The following is a 17,901-nucleotide window of genomic DNA, read 5'->3' on the forward strand; positions in this document are numbered from 1 at the left end:
TTGGAAACTGAGATTTGGATTTCAATTAAGTTGAATGTGCTTTTATTGCTTCCACCAAAAGCTTTCTTTCTTCCTCTTTTCTCTCCTCTCTCCTTTGGTCACATCTATCCATCAGAGAAGAAGATGGAAAAAAAAGAAAAGTCATAGAAATTAAGCCAAGAAAGATATTTGCCATTGAAGGAATGGTTTGAAAAAAAGCTTCAAGAGTTTAGTAGCCAAGAATAGAAGCAATCCGCCTCTGTCAGGAAGAAGATCTAGTTTGATAAAGGTTCTTTTCCATTTTTGTTCCTCCAAGAGAAAGATAACGTCTGAAGTCTCAAGTAGAAAGAAGCAAAAATGGAAACCCTGAAGCACTCCTGGGTCAGAAGCTCATCAAGAGTCCGAATCCATTCTTGGGGCCAAAGTAAAGATCAAGGGTCCATATTGAAGAAGCTTGAAGAAAAAGGTTGAGAAAGATGAGGTAAGCATGCATGCATCAGCCTCGGTTCTCTCATCTCTCTCTGTTGAAGCCGCTGCTACTCTATGGTTGGAGAAGAAGTTGCTGGGTTAGGATTTCGACCTTGGAAGCTTTTCCTTCTATATTAAGGGTGAACGGCCAAGGGTTGAGAACAAGGAGAGAAAGTGAAAGCACAGAGTTCTCACAGCTACCCAAGCTTTTTGAGTTCTTCTCCTTCAATGGTGTTCATTTTGTTTTCTTTTTCTTAGTATTTGTCTGTCTGAGTCTCATAATAAAAAAGGCAAACATGGTGAGGTTTGTAAAAAAAAACTAGTGAGAGAAAAAAGGCAGTGATCAAATTAGAGAAAAAGCCAGAAATGTCTCCGAGTTTCTTTGTACATCTTTTTATTGTGTTTCATGATCCTGTGGGGATTTTCTTACAAGTTGGGTTAGCACTCTGCTGTTGAAAGCTTGGTTTGAGTCAAAGTCAAGTTCAGATTAGGGTTAGAATCTGGATTTATCCCAGATAGGAATGGGTAGTTCCTATAGAGAAATTGGTGTTTGTAATGTTGTGATAACATAGTGAACTTCTATCATTGTTGTGATGGAGACTGGATGTAGGCCACATTGCACCTAGTGACTGAATCAGGATATATCTGGTGTTAATTCTTCTTCTCTACTTCTTTCTCTATTTTTGTTAATCAGGAGACGAAAACAAAAGTGTCTCTCAACTCGGCACAAGACAAAACAAAAGTGTCTCTCAACTCGACACGAGACAAAAAGCAGAAATATCTCCTAAAATTTGGTTGAAAAATCAGAGATTGAGATTCAGCAAAAAGGGGCTAAGATTCAACCCCCCTTCTCTTAGCCACTGATTACCATCAATATTTACCCATGTGTTTTCATAAATTAAAGAAATCTGCATCTGAATTCATTATAATTGCTATGTGCATTGATGATTTAAATATTATTGGAACTCGTGAAGAGATTCCAACAAATATAAAAGTTCTAAAAGAAGAGTTTGAGATGAAAGATCTCGAAAAGACTAAATTTTGCCTCGACCTGCAAATCGAGCATACAAACAATGGAATCTTTATTCATCAAACAACATACACAGAAAAGATCTTGAAGAGATTTTATATGGATAAGTCATATTCATTAAGTACTCCAATAATCATAAGGTCTTTGAATGTAGAAAATGATCAATTCCGCCCTAAAGAAGAAAATGAAGATATCCTTGGTATTGAAGTATCATATCTCAATGCCATTAGATCACTAATGTATCTTGCTAATAATACACGACCTAATATATCATTTACGGTGAATTTACTATCAAGATATAGTTTCTCTCCAAACAGAAGACATTGGAATAGAATCAAGCACATTTTTTGATATCTTCATGGAACAGTTGATATGGTACTATTTTATCCATATGAATTCAAGGCACAATTAGTTGTTATGTAGATGCAGGATACTTGACTGATCCACACAAAGAAAGATATCAAATATGATACCTATTCACATATGGTGATACAACTATATCATAGAGGTCCACAAAACAGACGATAGCAACACATTCTCTAATCGTGCTGAAAAACTAGCGATACATGAAGTAAATCGCGAGTGTTTTTGGCTCAAGAATTTAATCCAATATATTTTGTCACCATATAGACTATTTGATCATAAAATAACCCCAACTATTCGGTTTGAAGATAATACAGCATGCGTTGCTCAACTTAAGGGTGGATACATCAAAGGTGATAGAACAAAACATATTTATCTCAAATTCTTTTTCATTCATGTTCTTCAAAATCGAGAAACAATTGATATCCAACAGACCAGCTCAAACAATAATTTGGTAGATTTATTTACAAAATCACTTTTAAAATCCTCCTTTAAAAGATTGGTACATCAGATTGGGATGTACCGATTTCGAAATATTAAATAATGTCGACAAGAAGGGGGTTATACTCTTTTTTCCTTGGTTAGATTTTTATCCCTATTAAATTTTTTTTAACAAGGTTTTTTAGCGAGGCAGTCCCCATCACAAGGAATATTGTACTCTTTTTCTTTTACTAAAATTTTTTTTATTGAATTTTTTTAGTAAGATTTTAATAAGATATAATTCTAAATGGACATTTAAAAGGAAGTGTTGTGATGTAGATATCCATGACTTCTTTCAATATGGACGGCTGAATTTTTTAAGGTTGAGAGGTTCATATTATCAATAGTAAAATTTAAAAATAATACTCCTTTTATATATATATATATATATATATATATATATATATATAAATAGAATAATATAGTCTGAGACATGACACACATAAAATTAATATAAAATATTTTTTTTATAAAAATGTAAATTATAATATATAATATTAATGAATATATATGAATTATTTTAATTATATTGAGATAATAATATTAATAAATATTAATATTAAATTTTTTATTTATATTTTTTATTTTTTTATTATATTTTTTACAACACTAAACATAATCCAACATTCTTTGGACCGATAAAATAACTTTAGTTAATATAACTAAGAATTCGAGAATCAAGAAAGTTCTGTGTCTACAAGCATTAGCCACGTATATAATTCACATTTTATTCATTTACAAAAAGTGCAAAAACCCGTGCTTGAATGAGACCACACGATATGGCACTGGTCAAGTCACAACAAAGTTCTACTCACATTTTTTTTTTTTTTGGTTTTTACAGGATAAATTATTTAAAATATTGTTAGAGAGTCAATATAGTATTTATATAATGTATATAATGAACCATTTATTTAGTCTAATATAAATTAAAAAATAAAAATTTAAAATAAAATATTATTAATTTTTCAAACACAATACATTCATATTATCTAAAATAACTATCCAAATACCAAAAATAATAAACATCTTATATCCTATTGAATCAAATATTTCTAAATTTTCTATTATACACATTGTATATATACTTCATTGGCTCCTTATACTTCTTCAATTATTTATTATGTCCTTTAACTTCTGCAATACTTTATTTCACCTCTCCTTTCCTTGCATAAGCACAGAACCCATTCTTCTCACCTTTGCTATTATTTCTTGCTCTTTTTTTTCCCTGAAAGACTATAGTGGGAATGCAGTATGAAATGAGAACTGCGGATGCGTTCAGTTTGTATTTTTATTTACTATTTAATATTTTTTATTTTTTAAATTTTATAAAAAAAATTAAAAGCAAAAGATAAAATAAATAAAATAAAATTTTATTATTTTTACTTTTTTTTATAAAATTCAAAAAACAAAAAACACTAAAAAAAATAAATCAAACACATCCTAAAATTTTAAAATCTTAATTGATTCAACAATTAACTAACTCTGAAATTTTACTTTCTCCTATTTTTAAATATACAATAAATATACATATACAATAAGGGGAGTTCTCTAGTGACCAAGGTAGTAGTGACTAAAGATGGCCAAAGATTGACCTACAAATAAGAGGTTGACATGTGAAATGGTTGATTATAATAAAAATTATTTTAAAGATATACTTTTGTGAATTACATTAATGTAAGCGAACTATAATTTTCACAAATTTTCAAAAAAAATTTTGTGGGTCTTGACAGTGTAGATAAAAAAAATGGGAAAAGCTAGATTATAAGAAAAAAAGAAAAATATAAATACACCAAAAAAATGGATAAACAAAAAAGTTGTGCAGTTAATAAAAATGAGAAACCAAGTATAAAAAATAAAAAAAGCTTTGCAGTTAATAAAAATAAATAAACCAAGTATACACACATAATGGCCACATTTTTGTGCAAGTATTTGGATTATTTTTGTCGTATACATTTATTTAAAAAATAATCAATAAAAAAATTAAATTAAAAAAATAAAATATACTCAATTACAAATTTTAATTATAAAAAATTAATTAAGAGATATAACTAATATATAATAGAAACCAAATTATCAATATAAATATTTGAATAGAAAAAAAAATAAACTTAAAATTTCATAATACGACGAATTTTGATTTTAAGTTTTTAGCTTAGTTCTTTTTTATATTATTCATTTAAAGAAAGAATCAATAATTATTAATAGATATATAATAAAAAATTAAAAAAATCAAAATATAATGTAATTAAATGAGGTTTTACTCAATTTGTTGGTTTGGAATTCAATTACGAAAATTTAAAATAACTAAAAAATAAAAATAATAAGATTTTTTTATAAATTTTAAATTTATGTTGTAGTTTTTTATTTTTTATTTTTTTTACTTGATTTCTCATTTTTATTAATTGCACAGCATTCTTGTTTATCTCTTTTTTTATGTATTTATATTTTTCTTTTTTTCTTATAATTTAGCTTTTCCCATTTTTTTGTTTACATTGTCGAAGACCTACAAATTTTTTTTTGAAAATTTGTGAAAATTATGGCTCGTTTACATTAATGTAATTCACAAAAACATACCTTTAAGATGATTCTTATTATAATCAACCATTCCACATGTCAACATCTTATTTGTAGGTCAATCTTTGGCCATCTTTAGCCACTATTACCTTGGTCACCAGAGAACTCCCCATACAATAAATGATAATGCCTTCAATACTATTCAGTCACTTTGAATTTGCCAGAAATGAGATTCATAAAGTAAGTGAAAAATTTATTGTATGTAATTTTGCAGTTTTGCTTTCTCATTTAGGGTTCTGATGCTTTCTTTTTTTTTCCGGACTTAATGTTACTATCCTTCTATATTATTGTTGTTACAATAATGTTGTACGAACAATTTTCATTTTTTCATAACAAATTTGTTACACATTTCAGTTTTATTATTATTTAAGTTCAACTAATTAGATCTAACACTAATAAAAACTATTCTCATCATTAAAAAAGCGTGTAACACGCGTTTGAAACCCAAAACAAACGTTATCTCTCGCTTCGTACTTTAATACTCAAAACTATAACAAAAGAATTTTAAATTAAAATCTCTTAAAAATCTTTTAAATTTTCTGCAAAAACTACAGAAAAATTTGGTACTGCGTTTGAGATCATCAACAAAAAACACATAAGATCAACAAAAATTTCTCAAAGTACTAATTACTTGTTCATTATGTTCAGTTTTTTCTTTTAGATTTCTTGCATTTTTCGCATTTCTACTAGTTCGGTTTATGGTTTAGTGAATCAAGTTCGTTCATTTAGTAGATCGAATTGCTCTTATTCAATTTTTTCTTGTTATTCTCTGTAACTAGGGCATCGAATAAAACTGTAGTAGTTGTGCTGCACTTTAATTGAGGTTCATTTGGTTTCGTTTCATTTTTGTTAACATCTTTATTGGTTCTGATTTTTTCTGATGCCATCATTCAATAATTTCGGTTCATCTCTTAATTTATTTGAGGTTCATTTGGATCTAGAAATAAATTCAATGTATTTTTGTTGATGATTGAGTCTTTTTGATTATTTGTTCAAATCCGAACTAATTTCAGTTCATTTGTGAATTAATTGAGGTTAACTTGATGCTATTGTTAAGTCATTTCGGTTCATTTCTTAGTATAATTGAAGTTCATTTAATTTTATTTTACTTGAATTTGCTGAACTTGTTCATGTATGTGTGCTTGTTTAGTTAGTTATAACTCTGATATTTATCAGCTGTATACACTAGAATCATTTATAATAAGATGTTATTTTTCTTACGGTATATCTGTTGTTTGTGATTTTCTATTTTTTTTTATCACTAATTAGTCATTACTCTAATCGTGTTTTATCAAGCGATATGTTTAATACTTAATAACTATTTTTGTTCTCTTTTTTAATGAATGTTAGGATATAAATTTTTTTTATTGTAATATTTTATTAATATTTTTATTGATTCTTGATAGAAACAAGAGACTGAGAGAATAATATGAAAAGTGTATTATTGAGTTGTCTATGAGGTATAATATACAAGGGGTATTTATAGGTGCTAAATGAATCAAAGTAATAAAGACATAGAATCCTACAATTAATGTACAGATATGCTATATAAATATAGACGATGCTAATTGATCTAAATTGATTCTAACTAATGATTCTCTAACATCCCCCCTCAAACTCAAGTGGGAGCTAAGGATACCAACTTGAGTTTGGATAACAAAATTCGAAAGCGAGTCGGGTGATGAGCTTTCGTGAAGATATCAGCAGTCTGATCCAGTGTCCCAACAGCAATGAGACGAACAGCATCAATAAGGATTCGTTGTCGAACAAAATGACAATCAATCTCAATGTGTTTGGTGCGTTCATGAAACACATCATTATGGGCAATATGAATAGCACTGCGGTTATCACAAAAAACATCAGTAGGGAAAGACTGAGGAGCACCCAGATCTTCGAGAAGCCAACGAACCGAGATAACCTCAGCAGTGGTGTCAGCAAGAGCACGGTACTCAGCTTCTGTGCTTGAGCGAGCAGTGAACGTTTGCTTCTTAGCACGCCAAGAGATGAGAGCGTCTCCAAGAAACAAACAATAACCAGTAGTAGAACGACAATCAGTGGGATCACCAGCCCAATCAGCATCAGAGTATGCCTGAAGGGTCAAAGAGGAATGGGCAGAAAAATAAAGGCCATGAAAAAGAGTGCCTTTGACATACCGAAGAATGCGAAGAACTGCCGCATAGTGAGTAGTACGAGGAGCAGACAAGAACTGGCTGAGAACATGAACTGGATAGGCAATGTCTGGTCTGGTGACAGTCAAGTAGACGAGACCGCCAACTAACTGGCGATAAAGTGTCGGATTATCCAAAACAGTGCCATCCATAGGGGTAAATCGAACATTAGGCTCAAGAGGAGTAGACTCAGTGCGACTATCTGTAATCCCAGCGCGAGCAAGGAGATCTGAAGCATACTTAGCCTGAGAGAGATAAATGCCATCATCTGTGGAGATGACCTCGAGGCCAAGAAAATAGCTGAGAGAACCAAGATCCTTCATCTCAAAGGTACGGTGAAGTGAGGTCTTGAGATCAGAGATACCATCAACATCATCTCCAGTAATGATCATGTCATCAACATACAAAAGTAGAAGAACAACTCCACAGTCGCTTTTACGAATGAAAAGCGCATTCTCATGAGGACTAGAAGTAAAACCAAGACTGCATATGGTAGTGCTGAACTTGTCAAACCATTCACGAGGAGCTTGCTTAAGTCCATAAAGTGCCTTGCGAAGGAGACAAACCTTACTGGAAGGACAAGGATATCCTGGAGGTGGTTTCATATAGACTCTCTGTTTCAAATCCCCATTAAGAAATGCATTCTTCACATCCATCTGACTGAGAGACCATCTTTTAACCGCAGCAATGGCAAGGAGAGCCCTAACAGACGTAAGGCGAGCAACAGGAGCAAAAGTCTCTTCATAATCAATACCATACTCTTGCGTACAACCTTGAGCAACCAATCGTGCCTTATAACGGTCAATAGAGCCATCAGAGCGAGTCTTGATCTTGTATACCCATCTACTGCCCACAACTTCCTGATCAGAAGGAGGATCAACCAAATCCCAAGTGTGTGCTTTTTCAAGTGCCTGTATTTCTTCCTGCATTGCTTGTTGCCAATTTGGATTTGTGGAGGCTTCTCTGAATGACTTAGGTTCATGTTGATGAAGAATAGTAGAAAAGCAATGATAATCAAGGAGATGAGGAGGGGGATTCCTTACCCTAGAAGAACGAGTGGGAGGAGGAGGCATGACGCTAGGAGCGGGATCGCCGTCCGGACTGGAATCATCGGGAGATGGAGAAGGTGGAGGATCAGGAGCCTCGAGGGGTGGACTGGGGGTAGGCCCTGTAGTATCATCACTGGGAAAGAGATCAACATTTGGGTTAGTAAAAAACGGTGATGGAGTAGAAGGAATGGACTCAAAGGAGGAAAAACTAGAGAACATGTGATGCTCCCAGAAGACAACATGACGAGATATACGAATACGGCGAGAGATAGGATCCCAACAACGATAACCCTTATGTTCAGAAGCATACCCAAGAAAACAACACATGCGAGCCCGAGGTTCAAGCTTATTATGTTCATGAGGCTGAAGAAGGACAAAACAGACACAACCAAAAACCCGGAGAGAACTGTAATCGGGAGAAGTACGATAAAGACGCTCAAAGGGAGTAGTGTTACCAAGAACAGAAGAAGGGAGTCTATTGATAGCATGAACAGCAGTGAGGACAGCTTCACCCCAAGCACGCTCAGGACAGGAAGAGGAAATAAGCATCGCACGGACAGAGTCAAGAATATGACGGTGTTTACGCTCAGCTCTGCCATTTTGTTGAGAGGTACCAGGACAAAAAAACTCGGACAAAGTACCCTGTTCAGCGAGAAAATTTAAAAGTTTGGAGTCACGATATTCCATAGCATTATCACGTCTGAAAATTTTAATGACCTTTGAAAACTGTGTTCGAACCATAGTGGCAAAATTAATATAAATCTGAGGCAACTCACAACGATTAGTCATCAAATAGACCCAAGTAAAACGGGAATAATCATCAATAAAGAGGATAAAATATCGAGCTCCTCCCATAGAAGCGGTGGGAGCGGGTCCCCAAACATCAGAATGAATAAGATCAAAATGAGAGCATGCAATAGAGGAATTATTATTAAATGATAAGGCAGGTTGTTTTGCAGTGCGACAAGAAATGCAATCTAAAGACTCATTTTGAACTTGACCTAAAACACCCGTAGATATAAGAGGACGTAATTTGCCTAAGGAGCTATGGGCAAGACGACGGTGCCACAAGTGAAGAGTAGATGGAGAGGAAGAAGCACAGAGATTTGTAGAGGGAACATGAAGGTTCTCGAGCTCAAATAAGCGTCCAACCTTACATCCAGTTCCGATGATCTTTCCCGTCCGACGATCCTGCACACGACATCCAGAATTTGAAAAAATGACATCAAAACCAAGTTCAACAAGCTGACCGACAGAGATAAGATTAAAATTCAATTTTGGAATAAGATAAGCATCAGAAAGATGAATATTGGACTGTGAAATAACCCCGTGATGTGTTGCATGCAAGAGAGAACCATTAGCAGTGTTAACAGAAGGTGCATTTGTAGTGGGAGACAACGACGAAAAAAGATGACGCAAAGGAGACATATGATTGAAACAACCAGAATCAAAATACCATTTTGAATTACCTGGAGGGGTGGAAAGAGTAGCGGGGGTATTACCAGAAAAAGAGAGAAGTTGCCGAAGAAGGGTTTCAACATCTGATGGAGAGACAGAAGGTGTGTTGAGAGATGTGGAAGAGGTGGACTCAGTAGCAGCAGCAGCAGTAGAGGCAGGCACATGCGAAGAGTTGTTGGGACGAGGGTGATACTTGTTCTGATCTGAGCGTGGTGGTCGAGTAGGACAGGTAGCAATCAAGTGACCCGAGAGCTTACAATAATGGCAGAACAGTTTCGGGCAGTTGGAGCCAATGTGGCCTTTTTGTTTGCACTTACGACATTCAATAGAAGGACAGTCGGAGAAGGAATGCTCAGGCCGATTACAATTGCGACAGATTTTTCCCTTTCTGTCGGTGGCAGCAAAGACAGTTTCACTTTTAGAACGAAGCAATCCCAAGCGCGTTTCTTCAGACTTAAGACGAGGAAGAGCATCTTCAAGACTAGGCAAGAATCGATAAAGAAAAGAAGCCCTGACCGGCTCATAGTCATCAGTAAGTGCCATCAGAAATTGGATGAGACGTGTCCGGTTTCGATAATCCTCATATGCCTTAGCATCAGTGGGATCTTTAAGAACAGGCTCACAGGAGGTCAACTGATCCCAAATAATCTCCATCTGAGCAAGAAAATCAAAAACTGCTTGGCCGCGTTCTTGCTTAAGGCTATGAAGTTCCTTAAGCAGTTGGTACTGATGAGAGAGATCAGAGATAGTGTAACGTTTCGCCAAATGATCCCATACCTCTTTAGCAGTTTCAAAATGCCCAAACTGTAAATGAATGCCAGGAGTAGAAGTGTTGCGGAACCAGGTGATAATCTGATGATTTTTACTATCCCAATCTTCCAATTTCTCTGCATAGTCCTTCTCCTTCTCAGCATCCTCCTTGGATTTGGAGGCACCATCTTTGGATACAGTTGGCTTAACAGGACAAGCAATATCACCAGTCACATATCGCCATAATTTTCTTCCTTTAAGAAATCCTCGCATAACTTCAACCCAATGTGCATAGTTGGAGCCATTAAGAATAACAGGGATAGGCTGAAAGACATCCGGTTTTTCCATAGTAATAGAAGAAATAGCAAAAGGAAGAAGAAAACTACAAATTTGGGGCAGAAAACGAGAAAACAGAGCGCGGAATCGGAAAGAGCTCACCAAAAAACCTTAGGGAGGGTCCACTTGGTGGCCACGTCAGCGCCACGTCAGTGCCACGTCAGCGGTGCGTCAGTGCCACGTCGGCGAGTGACGACACGTGGCAGAACGTGATACGCTGAAGGAAAGCACGCTGGCGACAGGTGGCACGCGGGTCGAAGGACGGGTCGGGTCGGATCGTCGTGGGTCAGGGTTGCCCAACCAGCTTGCGTGTGACACGTGGACGCTCCAGGAACGTCCGATCTGCACAAAGATCCAACGGCTGCTGAAGCCTCTGGAGGAGAAAAGAATGGTGGTGGACAGCAACGTTCTGGAGGCGCGTGGAGGCGCGTGCGGAGGTCTCTGGAGGCGATCTTGGCGGCGTTGGAAAGCTGACGGAGAGAAGAACACGATGATGCCGGAGGTGACGAACCAAAGCGTCGGAAAGAGCTCGAAAATTGCGAGCAAAGTGGCACAGGTGGAAGCTGGAGGGAAATCAACCTGGTCGTGGCAGCGTCTTTCGGCGGCGCGTGGAGGCACGTCCGGAGGCGGATGGCAACGGTTCTGGTTGCGTTGGAATCACGGCGACGAGACGAACAAGATGGTTATGGGGGTGACGAACCAAAGCGTCAAAAAGAGAACGAAAAAGGAGGCCAAAGAACACTGCCGACAAGGACAAACAAAGGGGCTATGAACTAATATTCATCGGAAAAAAAAAAAAAGACCTAAACTCTTGATACCATGATAGAAACAAGAGACTGAGAGAATAATATGAAAAGTGTATTATTGAGTTGTCTGTGAGGTATAATATACAAGGGGTATTTATAGGTGCTAAATGAATCAAAGTAATAAAGACATAGAATCCTACAATTAATGTACAGATATGCTATATAAATATAGACGATGCTAATTGATCTAAATTGATTCTAACTAATGATTCTCTAACAATTCTGATGGATAATTTTGGTTTATTTTAAGGAGAATGATATTATATGTCAAATTTTTTGTTAGGAGTTTTTTTTTTTTGGGTAAGAATTTTCTTCGTTCATGAAAACTGTGTTGTTAGCTATAAAAATTAAAGTAGTTTTCTACTCTAATAATTTGAACATTTTCATATCAAGAAGTGCTGTTTAGATATCTTTAATCGGATTTACTAATATTTACTATTATGTGAGTATATTTTAGTAAAAGCTTTGGTATCATTTTAATGTTCATGATCAATTAAGTACTATACATTTCTGTGCTGGCCTTAGTGAATTTTATCTTTCACTATAGTCCTATTATGTGAAACATAATGGCAGAAAAGCATGATTTGTGTAATGCACAATTAATTTTTGTCAAGTGATATATTTAGTATTTGGTTATTATTTTTGTTCTATTTTTTAATAAATGTTAGGATATAAATTTTTTTTACTGTAATATTTTGTTAATATTTGTATTGATTCTGATTTTTTTTGGTATCATCATTATATAATTTTGGTTCATTTTTTAGTTTATTTGCGGTTCATTTAGATCCATAAATGAATTCGATATATTTTTGTTGATGATTGGGTCTTTTTGACTACTTGTTCAAATCTGAACTAATTTCGATTTATTTGTGAATTAACTGAGATTCATTTAATGCTGCTGTTAGGTATTGACCAAATCTTTTATTTCTCTACTTCTAAATTAATACATATTAATAAATTTCTTTCAATTATAGGAACAAGTTAATGCTTTCAAGCATGAATATGGTCTAACTATTCTCTTGGGACAAGATAAATAAATTGAGAGACAAAGTCATTGGAGAATCTGAAAGCATAAAAATTTCAAAGTCATCCGCTGCTTTCTCAAGTCCTTTCTGTAGATTATCATCTGAGAATATAGAAAGTCGATAGGTTCAATTTTTTAAATTATAATAAATTTCTATTGATATTCTTGAATACTATTTTGTAAGAAATTGTAAAAAAAAAACAAACACTTCTTTGACTCTTTGTAAATGTTAATATATATATATATATATATATATATATATATATATATATATATATATATATATATATATATATATATGAAAATTTTTTCTTAAACTTTATTTATTTATTTGTTAGAAATGTCTAGGATGTATTGAGATCACATTAATTTGAATGAATTTAAGTTTACACTGAATAGATTGAATATATTTATCAGACCTCAACAACGGTAAAAACACAAATGAACTAAAATTTATTCTAATAAACATCTAAATTGTTCTTTTTTTTTTTCGAAGTCAGATAATTTCATTCATAAAATGAAAGAAACATATATGTGTCTATATATGGGACAAGTAAAAGAAATGGGAGATTTGTTGAAGCTCTTTCTGCAACTTCAAAGTCGACGCCATTATCTCTTGCACACTAGTTTATACATTATCAAAGATGAACCTGTTTCTAGCCTTTCATAAAGACCAGCTCAAAATCACCATCATCATCCTTTTAAGATGAGCTATTAGGTTGGGTATGTAAGACCCTCGTTTTCAAGTTCCACTCAACATAGAAATTAGAGTTTTTGGTGCCCCTTCTAGTACCTAATAAGCCTATTTTTGACCAATTTTTTTTTATTTTTCACAATAGAAGATGCAATGATTGATTGTTTCTGAACATTGTAGGCATCTTTGGCAGGTGGGTTAAATCAATGGGATACGATGATGAAGCTTTTGCAGCACTGAAAGCTTTTTATGGAAGTCCCTCCAGAGAAAAATCTTAATCTTCGTTGGATTTTCATCTTTCACAATTCTCACCACAGATTTTGTTGTCTCATAATCTCTGGGTAAAATTCAATGGGAGGATGCGAGAACCCAAAAACCACAGAGTACCCAGTACTCACATCATACAAACCACTTTTATTAAGGGCCCAATAAATTTTATCTTCTCTACCCCCAATTGTTGTTGTTAGCACACGTTGACTAGTACCCTCAAAAAAATACTTCTAATTAAAGTCAGATTCTACTGACTATTAGAAAGTATTAAGTATTTGACCATTAATAGTGGTTGATTTTGCAGATTGAAAGCTTCAGATGAAGGAACAACACAAGGATGTGGAAGAGCAAGCCAAGGATCGCTAAAAATTCGGATACTGGACCCATCACCAATTCGCCAAACAAGCCCTTTTCGATAACCTTACGCCCTTCCAATATGCTACGCCACTCCCATGAAGGTACTGTTCTGATATGCATTCATTATAGAACTGTATCGAAAACATTTACCTTTGAGGAGTCTAGATAGGAGTGATTGTGGCTAAGAGACAACTTTCCAACAGTTTTGCTAGTAGCACCAAATTCTGAGTCCCTAGGTCCTTAAAACCTAGTCCACCTTCCAATTTCGGTCTTGTCATAGTATCCCAACTAACCCATGTCATTTTTCGTTCTGTACCTTTTTTACCCCAACAAAATTGAGAGAGTATGTTGTGAATCTCCCTAATTAAAGTGTCAGAAAGGCGGAAACATGATAATGAATAAATTGGGATAGCCTCCCCCAATAGCTTTGATTAGAACATGCCTGCCTGCAGAGGAGAGAAGTTTTCTTTTCCACCGTTGAACTCGCTTCCTCACCTTGTTCTTGATTTCTCCAAAGGTGGCCTTTTTTTTTTTGGACTGTAAATAGAAGACCCAAATATTTATCCTGTGCACCAATATGAACAATTTTTAATTTCTGAGATAGTAGTAATTGAGCAGCGGGAGGAGTATTATTACTAAAGAATAGAGCTGATTTATGCAAATTAACCTTTTGGCCACTGAACCCCTCGTATGGCTGAAGAATACTGTGAATATTTTCACAACTATTTTCTGACGCTTTGCAAAAAAGGATTGAGTCATCCGCAAACAATAAATAATTAATAGTAGGACATCTTCGGTTAATCTGAATACATTCAATGAGACCGTTTTGCTCTGCCTTGTTCAGCAAAAAGGATAATTTTTCTGCACAGAAAAGAAAAATGTAGGGAGATAAAGGGTCTCGTTGACGGATACCTCTATTTGGTTTAAAAAAAAACCAAAAGGTTGACCTTCAACAACGGCAGAGTAAGAAACTATAGTCACCACCTTTTGTATCTAACCAATCTACATAGATTCACATCCCAATTTCTCCAAAATGAACTAAAGAAAATGCCACTCAACACGATCATAGGCTTTGTATATATCCAATTTAACAGCCATTTCACTCGATAGGCCCATCTTCTTTGTCTTTAGATAGTGCATACATTTATGAGCGACTAGAACATTGTTTGAAATCAATCTACCCTTAATGAAGGCGCGCTGATTAGGACTGATCAGTGAATTCATAAATTTTTGTAGCCGATGGACTAGTACTTTAGAAATAATCTTATACACAACTGAAGAAAGGCTGATGGGTCTAACCTGTGTCATATCATTTGCGTTAGAAATCTTAGGAATGAGACAGATTTGTGTATGGTTGAAGCTCTTTAGTAGTCTACCACTGACAAAGAAACTGCAGACAACCTTAAAAACATCCTCCCCTACTAAACTCCAGTAAATTGAAAAAATTTAGCTGTAAATCCATCATCACCAAGGGGCTTTGGGGGTGAACACTAAAGACCACCCATTTTACCTCATAAAAAATGACTGGTTTAATTAATTTTCGGTTCATGGTTGCTAAAATTTTGGTTTCAAAATCTTCGAATGCATGTGCCAGATTAGCTTGGTTAATTGATGTGAAGATATCCTTGAAGTATGTTTCAGCTACTTGTGCAATTTTCTTACGGGTTGTAGCATACGTACCATCATTCTTTTCCAGTTTTCAAATTTTATTTCTCCGAATTCTGGATTGGAATGATTGGTGAAAAAAACTTGTATTTCTGTCCCCTTCTTTAAGCCACTTTACACGAGATTTCTCCATCCAATAGCTTTCTTCCTTAAAGTAAGCATCCTCAAGTTTATTTTTCAAGACTTCAACCTGTTCTCCCCCTATAATACCTTCCTCTCTGAGAATTTCAAGATAAGATGTGAGTCCACCAATGTCTTTCTTCGAATTAGATTTGTTCTATTGTTGCCATTGAACAATACGGTGCTTACAATGCTTCAATTTTTGAGCCAAAACAAACATTTATGAGCTATCCACCCATTCCTTCCAAGTTTCAGTGATAATTACCCGAATTTTTTCTAAACCACACCACCTCTCTTGAAACTTAAACCTCCGTTTAGATTTTTCCATGACCGAATTTGTATCAAGGAGGAAAGGCGCATGATCTGAACCGTTTTCTGCGAGTCGAGACAGTGAGGATGATGAAAGATGATCTATCCACTTACCGTTTGCAAGTGCATGGTCAAGCTGCTCCCTGATCTGGTCCTGTCCTTGTCACTTATTAGTCCAGGTGAACCTTCTTCCAATCATACCCAAGTCCTTCAGTCCACCACCATCAATAAAATTCACAAATTCAAAAATAGATAAAGCTGATTTTAACCCTCTCTTTCTTTCTCATCGAGACTCATTATAGCATTAAAATCACCCATAATTACAACCTTTCCAAAAAAATTTTGTACAAAAGAAGAAAGTTCTGTGTATTAGGTAGACCGAATCTCATCCAGACCATTTAAATGTACCCCAATCAGTCCCCAAGAACAGTTCAAAGCATTATTAGTTATTGACAGCTATGAAAAAGTATTTTTCAGCAAGAATCTCAACTGTTGTGCCCTCCTTCCATGCCAAAGCTAATCCACCCACTGTACCCGTCGGACTAACAATCCTCCAAGTCGTAAAATGACAAGATCTCGACTTATTTTTCACTAGATGAGATTGATTTTTTATTTCACATAGAAACACAATCTCGGAGAAGTGGGATTGGCACATCTCTTTAAGGTTATGACCTGTCAGGGGTCTCCTCAAACCGCAACAATTTCAAATAAACACCTAAATTGTTTACCACAACACAATTGCAGAAACTAATTTAAAAAATAAAAAAATGACTATCCAATAAAACATAACGCTAATAAGAAATTAATCCTCATTTTTATCAAAGGAGAAAACATTATATGAGTAAAACATAAATGAATCGAAATTTATTTTACTAAACACCGAAACTTCTATCATATTGCATCATATCTGCTCCAGGATAATTCATATCTTGTGCACACAAATGAACCGAAATACTACCATAACAACACTATTATGTAATAACAAATGAACCAAAAATTGTGCATTCTATAAATTCAGAAATTCCTGTATTCTATCCAAATTCAAATTCATAAACAACACTGATTTTAGCAAAGAAGAATGAAATTATTTATTATCACTTTATTCAATTGCATTAGATTCCATTTAATTTGTCTTGAAAGTCATCCCAACCTTTCAACCTTTGGGACAAATTGTCTATCGACAACACACCTGGACTGCAATTGAACCAAAATATTATTATAATAACACCATTGTATAATAACAAATAAATCGAAAATTGTGCATTCTATAAATTCATAAACTCCTGCATTCTCCCAAATTCAAATTCATAAACAACACTGATTTTAGTAAAGAAGAATGAAATTATTCATTATCACTTCATTCAATTGCATTAGATTCTATTTCATTCCATTCAATTCAAAATGGTTGAAGAATGAAACTAGATAAAATTAAGAACGATCCAAATCTCGTCCACTTGATTCAATTCAGAAGAATAATCCAAATCGCCCTCATTCAACTAATTTGAACTTGAATCATTCTTTATTTTGGAACACTTAAAACCTAAACGATTTTAATTAGACTATTCAAATAGAAAAAAAACAAATGCATATCGAAAATCTAAAGACAAAGAGAATAAAATTCGAGGAAAACACAAAAAAATGGAAGAAGAAAACGAAAATTTGAAGAGAAAGAGACAATAATTAAACAAAAGCACAGAGAAATCAGAAAAGAAGAAAAGATTTACGTTGAAGAGAAACGAACAAGGAGAGATTTACATTAAAACTCTGTTATAAGTGGCGCGTGACTCAAAAAATTTTTAAATATTTTTAAAGTTTTAGTATTTTTTATTGTTGATCTTAATTATAAAAATATATATAATATATATTAATTAAAATCAATAATTAAAATGATTGAAATACTGATGTTACCAGAACATTTAAAAAATTTCGTGTGGCATATCTGCAATTCTCCATTCATATTAGTCTTTTTGGGCCTGAATCTTCATTCAATAAATATACAGA

General features: G+C 34.3%; 1 protein-coding gene across 1 annotated transcript; it reads right to left on the reverse strand.

Moving 5' to 3' along the window:
* Window positions 1-1,137: 1,137 nt before the first annotated feature.
* Window positions 1,138-10,667, reverse strand: LOC140181233 (uncharacterized). The gene is made up of 4 exons (XM_072224759.1): window positions 8,921-10,667; window positions 8,106-8,230; window positions 7,048-7,172; window positions 1,138-1,231 (listed from the first exon to the last, which is right to left on the reverse strand). The coding sequence occupies exons 1-4, from the start codon at window positions 10,665-10,667 to the stop codon at window positions 1,138-1,140; spliced, it is 2,091 nt and encodes a 696-aa protein (XP_072080860.1).
* Window positions 10,668-17,901: the final 7,234 nt, after the last annotated feature.

This window comes from Arachis hypogaea, chromosome 18 (genome assembly GCF_003086295.3).
Source record: "Arachis hypogaea cultivar Tifrunner chromosome 18, arahy.Tifrunner.gnm2.J5K5, whole genome shotgun sequence".
NCBI classification, from domain to species: Eukaryota; Viridiplantae; Streptophyta; class Magnoliopsida; order Fabales; family Fabaceae; genus Arachis; species Arachis hypogaea.

Excerpts from the sequence above, each read along its gene's own strand:
- LOC140181233 (XM_072224759.1), bottom strand. The coding sequence starts at position 10,667 with ATGGAAAAACCGGATGTCTTTCAGCCTATCCCTGTTATTCTTAATGGC. Across the intron at positions 7,173-8,105 it reads CTCCCACTCGTTCTTCTAGG|TTAGTTGGCGGTCTCGTCTA; the intron begins GTAAGGAATCCC and ends CTTTATCGCCAG. Across the intron at positions 1,232-7,047 it reads GCAGTTCTTCGCATTCTTCG|GAGATATTTCTGCTTTTTGT; the intron begins GTATGTCAAAGG and ends ACCAAATTTTAG.